Genomic DNA, 21,017 nt, shown 5'->3' on the forward strand with positions numbered 1-21,017 from the left:
ACAGAAAGAAAGACATGTAAAAGGAGGAAGGAAACATTTTCTGGTAATCTTCATGAAGACATGTAAACACCACTGAACTAATAACCTATATAAAACTGGCATTCTCTTCCAGAGTTATAAATAAATTTGATGTAGGCACTGCTCTGGGCATGAGTAAAGGTTGTAGAGCAGCACAGGAGTGCTGCTCAAGAGTCTCAGAATTTGCCTTGTCTTAGGCAAATTCAGACAGTGTCTCATAAGAGAATATCTTGCTTGCCATGCCCAATTTTTTTCTCTTACTTCAAGGAATTAATGTTAATTGCTCTTCAAGAAAAGTCTGGAGTTCATACAGAGTCTGGAAAACTATATTTCCTGTAAGGCAACAGAGAATGATGTCTACTGCAGCCTGAGTCCACCTGAACCTGAACTGAAAGGAGCACATAGACCTCCATATCCAATTCACCCTCTAAAACGCCATGACCCCAGAGAAAATTCTCTAGTTCATCTTTCCTACCTTTTCATTCTCTGCAAACTCCTGCAATATAATTTGTCTCTCCACGCACAGTTCCAAGAAGTCTTCTGAATGGAAACTTTCATGTAGAGCTGGGAAGAATGTTAGCTGGTTACAATCCAATCCCTTCTGATCTATCTCCGTCTCTGCTCCATTTAACATCAGCTCTCCTATATGAGCATAAAAGAGATTGTGGTTTTAGTGGCAGCCAGATGACACCAAAAGCATTTGCAATTTAGTCTTTCTCTCAATCTATTCTACTTTGGGAAATAGCATTATTTATCTCCAAAAAACAGGCAAGAGAATTAAAATCTGTGACTGCTGAAGAAGGATGCGTATTTCAGGGAACCAAAGACAGATACATGCAATCAGTCATAATTCAAACAAAATCCTTATATTCACAGAAGATCAGGAAATTAGGAAAAATTTTAAATGGTGTCTTTTAGGGACATGGACTGAGCAGGATCTTAAGAAAACCCAAAGAGAGGCAACCCATTTATATCTTGCCCAAGCTGTGTCCCGGGTTTTGCAAGCTCATGCAATGCATGCAGATAGAAAAGGCACAATCAGCCTTCTCATTAAGGCTTCATGCAGAAACTACATAGTGCTTCCATCTTGTTTGAAGTCTAAAACAATAAGCTCCACTCATTTATTTGCTAGGCTCTATCACAGTAAAAACGTATATATAAAAATACTGCGTATTTCCAACAGCCCTTTTTCCAAGTTTAAGCAGTTAGGAGCTTTCTAGGTCCCCAAAAGTGCCCAAAGCTTACACTTCAGAATAGCTTTTTTTCCTTTAGACCTTTCAGGTAGCAACAAGAGAGCAGAAAATTCTCAAGATAGTTGATATATCACCTATGAAATTTGCATCAGTTTTGTCACAGATGTTACAGTGACATTTTCGCCCAGAGCACCAACAGTAAGGGTTTTTTTCTGGATTAAATTATGTGACATAGAAATTAATACGTTAATTCCAATTATTTTTGACTGTTTATGTCTACTGTCTTGACGATGCAATGTAGCCCTAAAAGGTTACCTGGATTCACTTCAGTTGGGGAAGTTGTTTCCCTTCTGTTTCCTAGGAGAATCTGAAAAGAGACTAGGTGTGACTAAAGTGGAACATGCAGATAGGTAAACATAACTCAGAACCTTGCTGGTAGAGAAAAACACAGATTTAGAACTATGTTGCAAATAAATGCCTTGGAAATGCAAAGAAACTCATTGGAAAGGAATCTAAAGGAACAAACATAAACCATTATTATCTTTCCAAAGATGATTGTACATGAGGCCATTTATAGGATGAAAATCATACTACTCAGTATAGAGAAAACTGCCAGAATCCAAGCAGCACAAAAAATGTCTTAGGTATGGGAAACTTAGATTAAAGTGCTTCAGCCTTTCATTGATGTGATTTGGCATTTTGACATTAAAGAAACAGACAGTATAAATACCCCACATTCACAGTTCAGTCTTAGCTTAAACCACTCTTATTTCCCCTTTTGGCCATTCAGCACTTTTAGCAGCACTAGTAACAGGACAGTGCAGCCTTCTAAGTGGACTCTGCTGCATACATGGGGAAGATACCACTAGCAGAAAATATGGACAACTTATATTGTCACCTATCTGAGGAGATTTTATACAAGAAAAGAGAGGAAAAAAGCATTCTGTTACTGTTAAAGACACTGCAGCCTTTCTTAACCCCAAAACCAAATCCCTTCAGTGGGTTTTCTACACATGGAGCAGCATAGTCACGAGTCAGATTGGACACTGCTTTTGAAGGTCTTTTCCAACCTTAATCTTCCTCTAATTCTATAAAGTCACCAGCAGCTCTTACAGACATTGTGCACCTCCTGCAAAATCTTTCTACCTCACTCCTCCTTTGCATTGCTGCCACTTGGGTGTTCATGAGCTGAATCCTCCTCCTCATTCTTGAAGGCCCCTCAAAACAATCAAGCATCCATCGTGGCTCGAATGATGGTGAAGCATCTCTCCATGGGCCCCCTCTGAGGAAAAGTTGTTCCTCGAGTGTCATCCAGTCCTTGGCTGCTTTGCTGTAAGCACACTGCTGCATCTGTGGGACACAAACACTTTGTGGTGGCTTTTGGACACTTCCCTCCTCTCAGCCACCAGTGGCACTGCCCCAGTGATTCAGAGGGATCTACCCAGCCCACCAGATGGGACCTCTGCAGAGGGAGTGCTGCAGGCCTAACAAACACAAACACAAGTCCAGCTGACCACTGGAAGTGTGCTGCAGGAGGTGTTACTAGTGATAAAATAGTGATAGTCTGACTACACAACACAGTGACAAATAAAAGCATGTCACAAACTTGAAAATGGCTGCTTTCATAAAATTTGCAAGTCAAAAGCAGGAGATCCACATCACAGAGGTTTTTATTCAATCCATTTTTTTCCTGGCAAACGTGTGTGAAAAATGGCAACAACAGGGTTCACTGAAAACAGTCTGAATGATTCAGTTGTAAGTGTACTATGCTCTCTCTGAGCAAGGCATAAATTTAATTCTTTCTACTTCAGTGTCGTGTGCAAGCAGTTAGGGAGCACTAACATATCAATTTAAAAGAAGAGGTGAGAATTCAAAAAGACAAAAAGTTTGTTGGTCCCTGATGGCCAAACCTGAAACAGAAACATACCTGTCATGTTTTACTGTCTATGAGCTTGAGAGATATTTAAAAAGTTTTACTGGCTACTAAAGAAAAAAAAAAGGTCAAAGTTCTCACTTTCATTTCTGACATTGGAAGAGTTGAATAATTCATTTAAACAAAGGGGGGAAAAAGGGTCCTGAAAATAAAGTGGGGAGTCAGATTGCTGGGTCACACTTCTGCAATAATGTCAGGAAAGGAGTGTGGATTCATCAACTCTCAGCAATTCTTTAGGCACAATATTCCTCTCACTTCTAAAATGCTCAGTTTCTCAGGGCAGTCCAAGAGAACCCTTTCAACCACAGAAAGCTGTTGCCCAATATTCCTGTCCTTTACCTGCACATGGTCCTTGTACAAAGAAGCATAGAGCTCCTGCCCGACTCTTCGGTACCGTTCCATACATGACACAAATCCCTAGAAGAAACATCAGAACACATTATGCCAAGGTGCTGCAGGTGTAAATCCTTTTACTCGAACAATTTAGGAATATGCCTGTGACTGCAAGTTTGATGGCTCTGCAGGCAGTGTAGAGATGAGTCAACCACCTGGGTGCAAGTTGCACACTTACACCAGGAATATAAATATAGACATCATCTTAACAAGGGTCATTAGTGGAACTACTCAGAACTTTCTCAGAAGGAGAAAGAAAACACCAAATAAAATGTAAGGTTCCTCTTTTTGCAGCTGAATTAGTACTGCAAATAGCATAAATTATAATCATCTTTTGTAGAGACTCCAACTGAGGTAAGGATCTATAGTGAGATGGTAGGAGAGGTGAGTGCTCCCAGTGCCGTATGAGGACTGTCACATCCAGATGAACTTCCCTGACAAATGTGAGATTGCTGTGAGTCACAGCACGAGGCTAAACTTGCTGTAAAGTCCCAGCCTCATACTACCTAAAGCCATGGGTCAGGCAGGTCACTTTTAAATGCAGGGACTCTGTGCCACGCTGGCAGTGGTCCCTCACAGCAACCTCCTGGCTGCTGCTTGCACTGGGCTCTAATTAAGTTAACATACAGGGTCTGGGTGTTGTGCTGATTACTGCTGGCTGCCAGCCAGGTCTGCAACCCTGCTGTGAAGTCACATTTATTGGTGTTTCCCTGCAGGAAGCTCCTGTTTTACACTGATGAAAGTCATTATATTTTTGTTTGCTTAAAGCATCATTGAACCTGTAATCACAGTTGTGGCCTCACAAAACTATTCCATAATTCATATAAAACTCCCATAAAGGCTGACCTAGAAAGCAACAGCATCTCTGTGCTCTTAAACCAGTCCTGGTATAGGAGAAGAGCTGAGATCATGGCTCTATGTGGACTTGGGGCAAAACCATTCAGAGTAGAAAAATCAGTTTCTGCATTTCAGATATTCAGAGACTGTTCAAGCCAAGTCAGTGCTCTACTGGCAGCTATTTCAAAGTTGCTCATAGTCCATATTTCACTCAGGGTCATCAGTGGGACCCCTAAAGTCAAAGTCCACATTGCAGATTCTCACTGACCCAGTTCCTAGCCCTTGGAACATATGAAGGGTCTTAAGAAGGAAAACTTCTGCTACCCACATCTGGTCAGCTGAAGACTAACCACTTTGGCTTCCAAATGAGCTACAGCTAGCCAGCTTCAACCAGATGAACATGTCCCTGCTGATCTCACAGGAAAACCATCTGGTTGTAAAGTAAAATGAACAGTTAAAATTGGAGATTACTATGATTGAAGAAAAAAAAGTCAGACAAGCCAGACCAACACACAAAAACAAAACCTGAAAGACATAACCAATAAACATGGAGAATATAGACCAGACTATTATTTAGTAAGTGTTCAGTCAAAACATTTATACTGTAATGCCTAATGAATAACTAGTGCAAACAAGTTTCCAACAAATAAACAGATTCCTACAATTAAAAAATGTAGGTGCTTATCTTTTAAAAGAGCAACTCTTTATGGAGTAGATTAAATACAGCAGTGCCACAGTAAAATCTGTCTTAAATACGAACATGCCAGCTTTGATAATTGCTAATGTAGTGTAACATTACACTACAGGTAATGTAATGTTGAGTTTCATATGCAGAAAAGGTTTGAGTTTCATATGCAGAAAAACAGGTGTAAATGTAAGAACTGTAATGCACATTTTTGGGAAGGGCATCAATAAGGCTTACAAAGGGCCTTATTGATCAATCCTTTCCTAAAAATCTAGGAAACCATAGTAGGAAATAGTAGGAAATCATGCTTTAAGTCTTTTTTAATACAGATTTCTATACTTTGCAGCCTTAGGCAATCACATTGTAAGTAGAATCAGATCATTTTGCTGCCACATATTCCCCAGTCAATATTTAGAGCTTGAAAAGGAGATAGAATTTACAAGTCATTTTCCTTTTAAAAAACCAAAACAAATCACAGACTCAAAAACTCTTTCTTGTCTTGCTGCATGGAGTCCTCAAAGAGGAGAGAAAATTATTAACATTGAGGAAATCCAGGGTATGAATTTTCTATAATTTCTTTCAAGTAAAGCAATTGAGACACTGTTTGTAATGAGAAACAGTGGAAAAGAAAGATTGAGGTGTGACTTGTAATTTAACAAAACTCGACTGAGCTTTGGAATGCTTTATGTCTCTCATTTTTTTAAAATATATATGGATCACTTAACACTCCTGCACCTCATAAATATTCAGGCATGCCATAATACACTTGAATTTCATGATACAGACAGCACACATACCACAGTTCTTTCCCAAAGAAACATTATGTCACTGGGGCTCTGCACTTGGAGGCTTTCTTTGTGTGTGTTGTGTTACTGAATACACATGCACACAAAAGTATGTGCCAAAACTCTCAATAAATGAAAATAAGCATCAAGACAAACTAATTTTGGACTTGTAAGAGACACAAGGAAAGCCCAAATGCTCAAATCCCTTGCTGTGCCAAGTGAATTATCCTGTGGATGACAGTGACATACCCACATACTTGTTTTGAAGCATGTGTTTTAAGTCATCTGTTGGTAAGGGCTAAAACTAGTGATATTAGTCTATTACTTTAGCTCTTCTGAGCAAAACAGTCTAAGTATGTAAAATGTTCTAAGTATGTAATAGTATGCTCACTATGTAAACATACATAGTAAGAACATTAATGTAGCATCACAGCTATCAACCTTGTGTGGTACTTTTGACCAGTACAGCTTAGAGATATTTATGAGAGAAGACAAAGTCTTTTGTTAACAGATGGGGAAGCAAAGAAGTGAGTTTCTGGAACATCACAGAATCCTACAATGGTTTGGGTTGGACAGGACCTTAAAGATCACCCAGTTCCAACCCCTTGCAATGGGCATTTCATTCCAGAAGAGGAAAAACTCTTCCATTACTCCCCAGGTAACAATCTTTAAGCTAAGGCAGATGATGTTTTCCTTAACAGACTAAAGACCAGTTTATCCTAGTCCTTCACATGCACTCTCCACACTGAGGTCTCTTTGCAGGCTCTTTTGAATCACAAAATTGTTATTGCTGTGTGGATTTTATTGTTGCTTTGCCAAAATTCATTTAGCTTTTCAACAGCCTGAGTTCCAGCAGTGAAGTGTTGCATGGAGGCTTCATGCCTCAGCCCGCTAGGAGGCTAATGCAATGTGCCAACTGCTCCTAAGGATCATGGATGGATTCCTGGCATTGCCAGTTGGTTGGGGAATAGCAGACTTAATGAGAAAATCCTCCATATTTCAGTGCATCATAAATGTACTCACACACAGGGGTGGGTTTCAAAGGGTAAACCTAAAGTGTGGTGTGTTCATGTGATGAGACTTCCACACTGCATTTATCAGCTAAGCACAGGCAGTACAGAAGCCAGTCTACTTCTATAGCAACCATAAGTCTGTATGTGTGTGTGTATGCACACAGCCCTTCAACAGATGACACTCCTGAACAGATTATTTCCTGGGAGAACAGATAACTTGCCTCCTAATAGCAAAAAAGCACAATGAGAGTCAAGGCACGTTTGTTCTTTAGTCCTGTCTCTGAGAATGGCTTCTGTGACTTTGGGATAGTTCATTCAACCCCTTGAGGACTCAGCTCCCATCCTGTTACAGAAGCATTAGATTTTACCTCAAAAGTGAAAGGTGAAAGTCAGACTTTGGCATTGCGGGGAACAGCAGGGGAGCCTCTTGCTTGCACTTGTTCTTACTCACTGTTTTCCTATTTCTATTTAAAATGCAGAAGCCCTACATGTGTATGTAACTTAGGGCTTTATTACACACTATTATCTAAATGCATTTATCCAACAGCCTCCTGTGCTGGCATTTTCTGATTACATTTGAATCATGGCTTTTTTTAGGAAAACTTGCCCTTTTATTCCTTTAGCTGATGAAAAAATTCTCTAAACATCAGTATATGCTATGGGGCCAGAGTAGAGGAAAAAAAATCATCTCTCTCCTGACCCATAAAAATAGGTTTTTCTAAAATGACTTAGATTTAAAGGTGACAAGACTACTTCTGGGTTTTTAGTGGATGTAGTTCAAGCTGCTCTGCAGAGAAAGTATAAATAGAACACAAATAGACACAAGCAAACTTTAAGTTGGCTAGCAAAGATGAGAGCAACAAGAAATGAATGGTCACAGACTTCAGCAGAGGTAACAACCTATACCCTAACCTAGAAGAAGCATTTAAGTTAATCTTGCAGAGATTTCTAGGACCTCACTCGATTTTCTGTTCTTTACTTTTCATTTTAAATTGACATTTCAGTCTTTTGAATGCAAACAACTTCTTTCTGAAATTATTATAAATAAAATTTTCAAAAACCAGAAGAAAACAGACCTATTTGAATCAAGAAATACGAAAAAAATTATTTGTCTGTGTATTCAGCAAAGAAAAGAATAATCTGTTTCAGTGGTTAGCACAGGTTTCTAGGGTTTTCTGCAACCAGATAAAACTCCTCTTTCATCCACATTAACACCATTCAACTCATTTGGCATCAGCTCTGTTACATGAAAGTAAAACTCTGCAATCAGCAGCTCTTGAAAGATGAGACTTTGGTGCCAACAGCTTTAAACGTTAAATTTCACTTGCTGAAATCCAATATCCAAACTTAAGCCTGACCAGACACAATCTCTAGCTTGAAAGGCAAATGGATATTTTAAAACAATATGCAGGAGAAATAACAGGTAACATTTTCATACAATGTGTACTTCAATGATGGAACTTCACTCCCACAGAAGACCACTGAGTTTAAAAACAGAGGAAAACTCTCCATGAAGAGCTAACCACAAAAAATTTGTAAGCCATATCTCTCATGTTTCAGGTTTTAAGATGAAACTGATATCAATCAAGAAACAATTGTGCTAGGATAGGTTTCCTACTGAGCACTGGGCTATCACACCCCATCTCCTGTAGCAGCCTCTGATGAATTTTTAGGGGACACACAGAGGGGCCTGTGAATCTGAGCCAGCCTAAAGACTTGTATTCATCATGCAACACTGATTTTCCAATTCTCAGCTAAACACTTGCCTTCAATGAAGGGAGAAATGATCCCCACATCTTTCAGAAAATTCAGTGATATTTATCACATAATATGAAATACTCCATATTTTATGTTTTCATGCAATTCTTATCTAACATTGACCTGTTGAATGATTTCTTTATGATCTTGTGAACAATCTGAAAATGATAAATGAGCAGTTAGGTATGTGTGTAGGAGGACATGGAAATTTCTGCGTTCAAAGTTAAAGAAACTTTTTTCAGCTTGCTGCAGCATGCTGTAATTTAGCTTTGAGCCAGTTATTAAACAAGACAATAATATTATAATGGAAATTGTTTAATATACATCATTAATAGTAAAGTGCCTGCTTTCATTGAAGTAAAAAAAATGCGTGCTATGAGCAGTTTTGAAATGAATATTTGATTCCAAAGTTCCCTTGTGCATTTAATGACATGCTAATTTACATTTTAATTACTTCCTAAGAAATCAAAGCATTTGTTGACAGAAGAACATAATGTCAACTTCACGGTGCACTGTTGGTGGATAGTTAATGAACTTAATTAGATAATTAGTGATGTTAATTATCCTTCTATTATGAAGATAAACATGTTACACAAATGATGCTCTTTTCAAAGAAATATCATTAAATGTTTCCTTGTTTTAAGTCAGTTAACTTGAAAAGCTGATAAAAGAGCAACTGAGTGATTGGTAAGAACAAGATTTAAGTAACATTTCTGGCTTTGCAATTACAAGTTAGGAAGTCTCTTAACCTCTTCATTCTGAAGAATGGGATTAAAAAGACCTTATCTATTTCAAGGTATATGGGTCTTTGTCATAGAGGAATGCAATTAATCAACAAAAAGAGTAGAGGACAGGCACAATCAGATCTGTAAAACTGAGAAGGCTCTGCATTTCTTGTAAAGACTAACAGCAATATCTACAGTTCTGAGGCAGTGTGTCTCACAGGAGCTACAAGTGTGGTGCTTGTAACCTTGCCAGGCACCCATCCTAAAAACCTCAGGTCAGGGCATGGAGAAGCTCTGACTGATTTACAGTTGACTGAAACACAATTGCTACAGCGCTCCTTTGCTGCCTTTGTAGCTTTGTATGATATCAAAAACTGTCACAGTCATTGTTAACATAAAATATTTTGATAGCACAACTCAGTGGTGGGGGGAAAGGAGGAGAAGAAGCAAGAGGTCAAAAGGCTCACTTTGAAACAGGAAAGTCAGTGATTTGCAACCTTTGGCACTGTATTCAGTCTTACAGACCTTCCTGCCAGCAAATGTACCCAAGTCTGTCACCTGTAAGCATTAAAAAATCCAACTTTGTGCATTATTCCTCATGCTCCTGCATGACTACCAAGAAGATACAATCACCACAGCAGATCACTGCCATTCTAGTACCAAAAGTGTAATTATACTCTCTTTTCTACATGATCACGCCTCCCAGACAAAGCCGCAAGCAAAGCATGAGATAGAACAGTGTATTCAGAAATATGCAGAAAACACAGCTGCATTTGATGGCTGATTCTCACACTTGCCACCAAACAGTAGGAAATTGGCTTTGCTGATGATGGAGAGCATGAGCAAAAGTACAACAGGAACCTGGGGTCTGAGCTTTTGCTGAAGTGAACACTTTGAATTTTGCTGTTTTTTCTAGATTGAGGATTGGGTCTCAAAAGCACTCTTCCTATCTTATAAATAATCACAGGGAAAAATCAGAGGAGTGTTTTGCTGCTTGTTTTTGTTTGTTTTAATCTGCAGCAAATACTATTACTGCTTCAGCATCTTTGTTTGTTTTTCAGTTGATCAAGGAATCAAGTTAATAACCCAGTAAACAACCACTTAGTTCTTTCTACCGGGCACACCTTTGAAGTCCTGAGTGAATTTCTGCACTTCTCTCAGTAACTTTACTCAGTCAGGAGCAAATATCTTTATTTTGCTATGGGATTTAAATTCTTCATTCCTTGCTATGTAGTTCATACTGTTATTTTTCCTGTAATCTCCATGTTTCAACCAAACATGGAGATTTCCTGTTGCTTTAGGACATAAGTCCATAACTGGCAGAAGTGAAGATAGAGGCCAATAGTGAACACAGAAGTCACCTGACACAGAAAATGATACAAAATTACATCACACCACTTTTTAAAGTGATTACCAAAGTTGACAAAAATACAAGTTAAAAATACAAATACCACTTACTTTTAATGTAACTTTTCTAATGTAAGTAAGTGTACAAAGGAAGAGGGCTGTTGAGAGGTAACTCAACATTTTCTTCCTCTTAGATTTCACCTCTCTAAAAAGAGCATTAAACTCTGAAAGACAGGCTGGAGGGAGAAACGGGGAGAGGGAGAAAAGAGAAAAACATTTGGAACTGTAGCTTCATATCTCATTGAGAAGAACAATTTATCAGAGCTATGGAGCTGTCAGTGCTTGACATGATAAGGAATAACACCAAGTGAGTAATGTTTCTTCCAAACCCAGCTCCTTTAATTACAAGCAGCTTCCTTGCAGAAGAGAGACAGAAGATGTAGAAACACCAATTTCATGCACTTGTGCCTGAATAATGTCTCCGTGCTGCCTTTTCCAGATGGCAACCTTTTCACTGGAGGAACTAATGATGTGGGCATATTTAGGGAAAAACCAATAACAGAGTCTTTAACCTTCAACAGCAAAAAGCATGTTGTACAAAATGTTCCTTGGGATACATTTACAAATATCAATTACATTGCTCACTGAGGTGTAATCAGCTGTAATAATCAAAATTAATTTTAAAAAATAATTAAACAGACCCCAGGGCAAATAGTCAACACTCTTGCAGTATGACATCACAGAATGCATATGTACCTGGGAAGAGCTTGCTCACTCTGTAAGCAGCAGTGTGATTTTAAGGAGTGAGAAGGATTCTGCAGCACGCTTAAAAAGCCTTGCAGCTCAGAAAGGTACTGTCAGACACATTAGCTGGGTGTCACAGTCTGCCTGGTCACCTGCAAGTGGACCAGGCACCATCAGACACAGCTGCAACCTCCTATAGCTTGAGCTAGAGGGTTAAGGCTCAGAACAGACTCATCTCCCCAGGAGGAAAAAAAAATCCTTAATATGTTGAGCATCACAGTAACACAAGCTTGGTTTAAAGCTCTGAATATTCTGTCAATGCACTTCTACCCTATCCTATAGCTAGTTACTCTACTCCTATTACACTCAAAAAATAACATCTATCTAGTGTTTCTTATGTCTATTTTTGACAATGCCAAGCAAAAACATGGAAATGGCCCTCTCTTTCAGCAAAGGAGGATCTAACACATGGATAAGATAGTTCACATCTTCATTGCTGACAGGAGAAATTATGCATACCCTCCAAATCCACCCCTGGATTATATACCAAGGCTTGTTTCCCTATTTCTAGGGATTAAATTAAAATTTGGACCTTTAATACTTCATATTGAGTAGAAAATGTAAGGATAGCACTATGATAACACCTGAGCCTTCCCTTCCTGCTAATTCAGAGACTGAAGGAGAAGGTTTACATGGATAATGCAAGCCAACAGCAGCAGCAAAGCTGGCATCTCCTCACCTTGCTCCACCCCAAGCAGAGGCCTGTAAGCACAAACACATCTGGGCTGCTTAGGTTTTTCAAGTGCCATAATAGGGCTCTATGCAGAAAATATGCGTTATTAGACTGTATGGACAGGCTGCCAAGAAAAGTTCTTCAGGTCACTGTTTCTTTGTGATTATTTCTAGCAGCCTAGGAAAGGAACCTCAGCTGCTATAGTTGTCTAGCTTGCAATGGAACATGACAACAAAAAGACACACTCAGAAGCCTCCCAAATCCAGACCCAGAGCTATACACAAGGCAGACCCAGAGAAGATGAAGAGCAAAATTCACCTCTGATTTGCATGTTTCCTTTGTGTTTCGGCCAGGTATGAACCTAATTGCTGAAGAGAGGCTTTCACTCCAGGAATTGTGCTTGCTCTGCGACAGGCTTGGCCCTGCTTTATTCTGGAGAAGCTTCTTTTCAGATACTGCATGGGAAAACAGACAAAAAAGCTTTTAAGATGAGGTTGAGCCTGTCAGAAATAGAGGTATTCTATCCCTATTGTACAAGAGAAGACAATGTGATAGTGCGTCACTCCAGATGAATAATGTTCTATTTTTATGAGAAGTGAATTAACACATACTTCTCAAGCTTTTATTTAAAAGCCTCACAGAGGTCTGCCATAGATCAGTTTCATTACACAGACATGAACACTGAATCACTGCAGCACTACACACATTGCAATGCCCTTCTTTCAACCACATATCCTCCCTTTTAAATCTTCCTATGGGTTACAATCATCTAAGGTGATTTCTCTTTCTTGCAGTACAACATGGGCCCTGTGACCCCACCAGGTGATTACAGAAGGGCTTGGTTATCACACAGTAAGTAATCACATCCCTAAATAAGAGAAACTGAGAATCTGCTTTCTCAGCAGGTGAGGAAAGGCAGAACCAAGGAGCAGCAGCTTTCCACCAGGCACCCCATTTACCACAACATTTTTGCTTGTTACAATGAGTGTTCCATAAAAGAACAGAGACCTAGCAAGTGTTGCCAAGCTTTGGTCATTATTTCTTCCCATAAAGGAGTGATCTCTGTTATCTTCATGTCCCTTTCTTTGTCATTTCCTTTTACAGAGAGATCCATCTTGTAAATGTCCTCCAAAGCCTGCCGCCTCTGAGAAATGAGCTGCTTCCAGATGATTTCTACTGTCCTCAGAATCTCCTGGCGGACTAGGGAACAAAAGTAACACCAAAAAAAGTTACTCATTTATGTTTTCAAGTCAATCAACTGCAAAAAACAAACAAACAAAAAAGCAAAAACATCTAATTTGGAAAAGCACTGGTTCAGAGTAACTGCCAGAGTTAGTGGAGTTGCTCCTTTTTGTCCATTGCCTCCACAGTTTCTAAGCTAGACTAGTTAATCTAATACAGAAAACAGCAGGATATTTCTTTTATGATATTTCAACTCCTTGAAAGAAACAAGTAGGAGTGACACGTTTTTAACTGGTTTCTGCTTTGGAAAACCATTTAATCAAAATTTTGATGGCCTTATTTTTGTGCATAGAATGCTAAAGCACATAAAGGATATTCCTTTATGTTGCCAAACATCACTGGAGATGGAGGGGCAAAGGTAACAAAGTTGTGAAACAATTTGACACAGCAGGAGGATATTGTACAAGAAAGTGCTGAGTTTTTCTTTATATCCCTGCAAACCAGACTGATTTGATTGCAGCTTAACCAAGCCAATATATATTTCAAAGTAAAAATTAAAAAAACAAAACACTACTCTGCTGCAGGGTTCAACTGACCACACTGAATCCAACATATTTTTCCTGTGTTTCTCTGAAATGCTCCAATACTTCTTTCTGCATACAGTAGACAAACCCTGTATGGGCCTTGAAAAAAGAAACAGAGCAACAAATAGTGTATGTATCTCACCCCTTATACTGGGGTCATAACATGGAGGAGAGGTCTTCAAACTGATACCCACTACTCCTGAGGATGTATTTTGAATAAAAGGATGTAAAAAAAAAATTTGAGGATGTAAAAAATAAAATTAAAATGTAAAAATAAAAATAATGATGTAAAAATAAAAATAAAAATTTGAGGATGTAAACTTTTGAATAAAAAGACTTGATGCAAACACAAGTAATTTTTAGCACAACTCTCCTTTCTCTGTGCTGTGCCTGCAGTGCCTGTACACTAAAGAGGAATTAAGTGGCACTTGCACAAGCTGCTCTGTAAACTACTTAAGACAGGTATTCTCCTTCTAAGCCACCAGCAACACATGCCATAAATTACCATCATCTGGAGTAGGCAGGCTGCCCTTTTCCTCTTCACTAGGTGCAAGGAAAATTTGGTGATGAGAAGCCAGCTTTGGTTTTGCATCCATCCCAAAACCTTCTGAGCAGCTGTGACAAAGGGGAAAAAAAGAAAAAAAGGAGGGCAGGTAAGGAAACCAGACTGAAAAAAACTGAGAACAGTGAAAGAACAACAGGTGTTTCTGCACATCCAGTCCTCCTTGATTCATTTAGTAGAAGAGTATTTTCAGGTTTGGATCTTATACCAGTTATGGAATACCACGGAATTTTCAGCAAGTGGGAACTTAACTGCCAGTCTGATTTTTAAAGGCAAGGAGCAGTCATCATGATCCTGTAATCACCCTCCTGTATGTGCCTTATCCCTGCAATTTACTGCACTTGTATTCATTCACCCCAATTAGATGGAGCACGGGGCTGTCCTGATGTAGCCAGTCTGCTTCAGCCTTTTTGCACCTCCCCCGGGCATCTGGCACTTTGTCTCTTTACTCTGAATTCCTTTGCTAGAGGTATCTGCCACTATGTGGAAGAAAGCGTCTTGCTCTACCCTGCACTTGAACTGCTTACTGAGCTTTTTGTGTCAGTCATGATTCACTCAGTTTCCGAAGCGCTCAGCACAAAAAAGCTATGAACTCAGCTCCATGGATACTATTAGCATACAGATGTGGTTATTGAGAACATCACCATGGCCAAGAGGACTTCTGCTTTGGGATTGAGGGCTGTGCCACAATCTACCAGTCAGGAGGTAAAAGACACTAGGAACTTCAGTACAGCAGTAATACTTAAAAAAAAAAAAAAAAAAAAAAAAAAGAAACAGGCTTGCTTAAGGTATCCAGAAAATCTGGACTTTCTCACAGAACTGCTGTCAATAATAGCATTTATAAGCATATATAGCCACTAGTAACACAAAGCTCTTTCAGTTCTGAACAAGCCTGGCTATCTGGGAGAATCAAATCCTTGGGTATGCAAAGCTGGCAGCTGGCATTTTTATTTCTGATTTTCTTTAAAATACCACATTACTGATTGCCTGGATTGTTTAGCTTTTGGATAACATAAACCCTTCTGTACTTTATGTTTTTTTTTTAAATAGTTTGTGCTCTTACTCCATAAAAGCAATCCTCATCCCATCTCAATGGGTTTGGCCTGGAAATTATTATCTGACTGGGATAAGAGCATCCAGAAAAGATCTCAGGAAGTGCAGCTCATTTCTGGTGTGATACTGTGTTAATGGATTCCATTCAGATCATCAAAGCAGTACAGAAGGTGATCGTTGAAGCAAGAAACATTAAAGTGAAAAATGCACTTGCCAATATTTGCTTTTTTTCACAAAACTAAGCTTCCAAGGTTACTTCCCAGCTTGCATTAGCAAGAGTTCATCTTTTATATCAACATCTGTAAGAACAGCAAACAGTGAGTATGGATGTTCTAGCTCTACCCAATGGCAGAAGGCAAAACTCCCAATGTCAGAACAACTAAAATATTGCAGCTCAGATCCAACTAACAATAACACAAAGATCACAAGATCCGTTCACACCTCTATATATGCTTTAAATGTACCCACACACAAATGACTGCTGGATCAGACAAAACCTCTCACTGAATTACCCCATGCAGATGTCTCAGAGAATGGCCACCCTCATGATTTGGGAGTGAACCTAGCCCACATCCCAGGAAGATTTCCAGCTGCTCATTTTCCTGATGGGCTTGTGAGCCAGCGCCACTGAAATCAGTTCAAGCTTGTTAACTGCAGTTACTACTCTGAAGTGAGTAGCTGCTGGAAATGCTGGATCCAGCTCATTCTCAGCTTCTATTGATCCTCCAGACAGGAAATTGCCTAAGTTAGGTGACATCTCCCCCTCTGCGCCCACTTCCACAGGTAGAGCACAAAAATAAAGAATCATAATAAGATGAACACTTGTACCTGCCCGAGTTCAGTTGGCAAAGGCAGTACATGAGGCAGATGACAAAATTACTATTTGAGTTGTAAGTTGCAAAGATAATGTCCCACTGCTCTTGCAGGACAATGAGAGTATTCAGGACATTAAACTGTTCAGGCAGTGATTGTTGAGGTCTGGATAAGCAGTATAGGATGGCTCTGTTTAAGCAGCTGTACAGGGCACTGAGGAAAACTTCCTTTTGAGAAACAGAGCTTTCTAAGACCTGTGAAAACACAAAGCAGCAGTTTACTTGGCTTGCTCAAAGAACTTTCTCCCCAAGGACCCACTCCTCCCACTTCATTTAAACTGTTGGAAACTTGTTTCAGCAAAATTCCCCTGAACTACCTGTTACATAAAAACTCTAATTTTTTCTGTATTTCTGTTGAAGTACCCATAACTGTGGGGATTAATTTATTAATTTATCCTAGTTCAGCAATGTGTACACAGGCACCAAACAGTGTCACAAGAGAGTTAACTCTCCTTTCTTTATGCTGCACCATCTCTCTCTAATTATAATTTACAGCTGTTATGTTCTCACGCAAAAAAACAGGAATAAAAACAATCACCAAATGGATTTACAGCCATCTTCTTCAGAACTGCAGTATCATGAACTCAGTGTAAAAAACCAGCACATTACATCAGGTTGATAGAAGTTGGAGAGAAGAAAAGTGACTCACACACATAATCTGTTTGGCAATGAAGATCAGGATTTGCTTGGGGTCAGCCACAAACATTCTGCTGCTCAGTTTCTCAACCAGCTTCTGAACAAAATAAGCAATATTCATCATGGATAGGGGTGCAGTTGATTCTGAACAACCATGAGGATCAGTGTTTGCTGGAGAGGATATAAGAGGATTGATTATTGCAGAACAAGAGGAAATTTAAATAAAAGTGAAATGTGAGATTATCAGAGCTGAGAAGGAACAGTCTCATTCCATAATATCTCAGAGGTGGGACATGTCTAAGAAAACAAGTCTCTAGGTATAGCAGAAACACCTTACTCAGACTGGAAATGACAGTCCCATCTTAAGGATGGAGGCAATCTCACTAAAATGCTGTAATGAAGAACTGGCTTAACTAACAACTCAGAAAGGAGAGCAATTAACATCTATGTTAATGGGGCTGTTTCCAGAAGCATTCAAGGATGAACCTAGGTTTCTTTCTATATATTCCCTTTCTAATATTCAGAATCTCTTCTCAAAAAGGAAGATTCTCTCCAGAAAAACTATAAAATTACAATAACTGATGCAAACTGGCTTGCAGTAATATAGAATGGACAGTGCAGCCTGTTGAGCTGGACCGTCATTCTAGCTATTGTCTCCAAACCTTTCTAGCAATGACACCTACATGCTAAATACCAGTTACAATGATATTTAAACAAGAGTTAAACAATCTGATTCTCACCACTCACCTCTTGGTCTAATTTTCCCCTCGCCTTGGCTGGCAACCTGAAAGACATCCATAGCAGACAGTAGAACTTTTGTCTGAAAAAGTCTCCTCTGCTCACTGGTGGCATCTTCTGGAGAAGCCTGTACAGTGATGGCACACATATTAGTACAGCAGGAAAACAGGAAATCTGACTCAGCTTCACTTTTGGCAAGAGTGCATATGTGGACAGCTACTGGACAACAGATGAGACGGCAGAACTTCATTCCCAGCTGGAAAACAAGGAACTCTTACACAGGACCACACCATCTAGCTGACAGCCAGCACAGTCACCCTCTGCACACTGAACAGAAACAAGGTTTTGTAAAGGGCCAGAATTGCTTCACAAGTGCTTCCCAAGAGGTCCTGTGGTCAGGGGCACTGAGCTCCCAGGATTCAGACAACCCGCAATCCAAACTCTATTTTAACTGTATCAAACTTCAGGAGAGTATACGTAAAACTTTAGGGAGCTGGTGCTCCACAAGAGGATTTAAGTCATTAAAATTGCAGTCAAGCTTATTCTAATACCTTAGTAATTACTATTCGTATTACTAAGCTAAGTCTGCATCAGAACCCACACCTGGGACACCTGAACTACTGACAATTTGGAGCTGAATCCTAAATTTTTAATTTTCCCCTTTCTTCAGACTACTCTGATTCTCTAGAGTGCTTTGAGTAGTTGAAATCTATTATCCAGACTCAGCTGTTACAGCTTGTATTAATCTGTACTTACAGTGGAGACAGGATTTTTTTATTTGAGAACTGAGATTTTCTTATCTCAAAAATCAGTACACAGGATGCTCCATGTGACATTTTCTGTTCTCAAATTCAAGGGGTGCCCTGATGACAAGCAGGTATTACTAAGGAAAAGCATATTTTTTCACACTTTTCTTCAATATTAAAGATTGCCTGAAAAATTTCTGTTTTCCAGGGACAGCATTTTCTTAGTTCACATTAGTGCAGGGGAATTAGAGAAGTCCTTTCCTTCAGTAACTGTTAGCACTTCTGTTACTAGGTCACTAGAAGGATATGTCCTGTCCTTCCACCCCCAGTGCAAGGTAGAAGAGCAAAGCCTGCTGATGAAATAAACCTCGAGAAGCAGCTCAAGGGGGTGTCCCTGTTTGCTTGCTGGGATGTTGAGAAGACTGTCCATCAGGAGGACTCGCACGAAATCCCACACTTGTTTCTTGGCAGGGTGTGGTAGCAGTGGGAGAGAGGAGGGATCAGCACAGCCTTTCCCTTCAGCAATGGCTGGACCATCAGGGGTCAGGAGGCCTTCAGACCCACCCTGTGAAAGCAGATAGCAATACATTTGCACTCAGTCTACTGTACATTGATTTTTTTTTTCCTCCTAGTGACCCATCTCTGGTCAGAAGGGCTTATGCTGGCTCCTGTGCACATACCTTGGGTGATCCTGAATGAAAAGCAATCATAGCCAAAGCTTTCAAGAAGTCAGGACAGTGCCACACAGGGTCCTGTGTATAACTGTGATAGATCAAGCACAGAAACTCGATAACATTCCCCGGATAGGCAATTGCCCAGGAGGCCTCTGCATCTGCAATAGGCTGAACAGACAAACGTGCATCTGGTCAAGGCGGCATTCCTCTCATTCATAAAAGCTTATCTATGTTCCTCTTTAGATATTCCTAAGCAAATGTCACACAGCCACAAACTCAGACAAGGCACCAGTAGCCAATCCCACCTTGCAGACTGAAGATACGCCCAACCAGAAAGGTGACATAGCAGCATCAAGAATGAAAAAACTGAGTGCTGTTGTGGGCAAGATCTGTGTCTGGTCTCTCAGCCATGAGCCCATCACATCCCGTGCTACATAACCAGGGCAGTAGTAGTTGTGCCCCCTGCTCAGTGCTGCCCTCTGAGGGCAGAGCAGGACCAGGGATTACAGGGATTACAGACACAGGCTGCCACCAGCCTCTGTCACACCTGGGCTCTTTATTCAGCCACTCACACTGTACTGTCCTTGCAATGACACTTACCTTGTCCACAGTGAATCTAACCATTTCCAGCAGTAACACAGCTGCCTCTGCACACAACCCAGATTTGAGGACATTCTCTCTGTGGTGGTGCTGCAAGATCCACTGCAACATAGACTCAAGATCTTTCTACACAGGAAGAAAGATTTCATTAAGAGATGGGAATTGTACATGACACATCAAGAAAAATGCCTGCTCTCTCTACATCAGAACAAAACCAACATGTGTCTACCTCCAGCAGTTCCTTCCTCTCCTATTAAATTTGTAACATTTAACACCTGCATGAACAAGGTTGTTCTGAACGTAAATTTTCTTAAATAAAAGTTAATTAACTTAATTTAAAAAGTATGAATAGTTTTTATTATTACAAAGCCCAGGTAGGGTTGACATGCCTGAAAATCATCTCATGGAAAAGGGCATAAAATGTCAAAACAGTAATGCAAAGCAGCTTCAGGTGCCTGTCTGCTATTTTCTTTTTCATACCTTGACAGCTTCAGGTGGGTCAGACGGTGGAGTTGCCAGAAAGAGCTCTGCTACAACCAAGTAGATCTCAGGAATGTGAACATGATCAGTGAGACATCTTTGCAATACAGAAAATCCAAAAATCAAGAAGTTGCCATTGTCAGGCACTGGAGGATGACTTTTTAAATTATCTTTAAAGGAAAAGAAAATGAAAGTGTCTAAAAATGAATGTCATATCAGCAGAAGGGTTACTGACACAATTTTATCCTTGTCTCTGTCCCAGAACACAGAAGTCTGCTAGGCTGCAGTATCAACAGTTTAAAAATCACCTCCAGACTAACATAACAATTTTTATCACTATCACTTTTGTTAAAGGGCTTTCTCCCTGCATTATTCTTCTTCCTTTCTCCTCCCTTTCTCAGAACCCCAGGTCTAATTATCAAAAAGCAGGCTGAACAAATCTTTAAGAAACAATTCAGAACAAGTTGACATCTGAACACCTTACAGGCTTATCAGGTAGCCTGATTTTGTACAACACAAAAAGGCCCATCTAATCAGAATTGCTAACTACCTGCAAGGGAGAAGTAATGCCTTCCACTTTTCAGCACAGAAATGCTGCAGTACCAGGACAAGTTTGCCCTAGAAAATGATTTAAACTCTTGGTCTACTGAGATCAGTGGGAATCCTCCTATCACGTGCACAGTGATTTTCTATCACTGAGCTGGACCAAGGCAGTGTTTTGGGAAT

At 39.8% G+C, this 21,017-nt stretch overlaps 1 protein-coding gene across 1 annotated transcript in view; it reads right to left on the bottom strand.

Annotated features, from left to right (window-relative positions):
- WDFY4 (WDFY family member 4) overlaps positions 1 to 21,017 on the bottom strand; it is a 112,772-nt gene that overhangs the window by 45,273 nt on the left and 46,482 nt on the right. Inside the window, exons 30-43 of the mRNA XM_064716301.1 lie at positions 20,292 to 20,461; positions 19,812 to 19,937; positions 19,218 to 19,379; positions 18,905 to 19,102; positions 17,801 to 17,918; positions 17,067 to 17,224; positions 16,374 to 16,612; positions 14,436 to 14,545; positions 13,173 to 13,364; positions 12,483 to 12,619; positions 3,484 to 3,561; positions 2,358 to 2,561; positions 1,527 to 1,578; positions 494 to 660 (exon numbers count right to left, since the gene is read on the bottom strand). Coding sequence (XP_064572371.1) covers positions 494 to 660; positions 1,527 to 1,578; positions 2,358 to 2,561; positions 3,484 to 3,561; positions 12,483 to 12,619; positions 13,173 to 13,364; positions 14,436 to 14,545; positions 16,374 to 16,612; positions 17,067 to 17,224; positions 17,801 to 17,918; positions 18,905 to 19,102; positions 19,218 to 19,379; positions 19,812 to 19,937; positions 20,292 to 20,461 — 2,111 coding nt within the window. The remainder of the gene's footprint in view (positions 1 to 493; positions 661 to 1,526; positions 1,579 to 2,357; positions 2,562 to 3,483; positions 3,562 to 12,482; positions 12,620 to 13,172; positions 13,365 to 14,435; positions 14,546 to 16,373; positions 16,613 to 17,066; positions 17,225 to 17,800; positions 17,919 to 18,904; positions 19,103 to 19,217; positions 19,380 to 19,811; positions 19,938 to 20,291; positions 20,462 to 21,017) is intronic.

This window comes from Zonotrichia leucophrys, chromosome 6, assembly GCF_028769735.1.
Source record: "Zonotrichia leucophrys gambelii isolate GWCS_2022_RI chromosome 6, RI_Zleu_2.0, whole genome shotgun sequence".
In the NCBI taxonomy this organism is placed as follows: Eukaryota; Metazoa; Chordata; class Aves; order Passeriformes; family Passerellidae; genus Zonotrichia; species Zonotrichia leucophrys.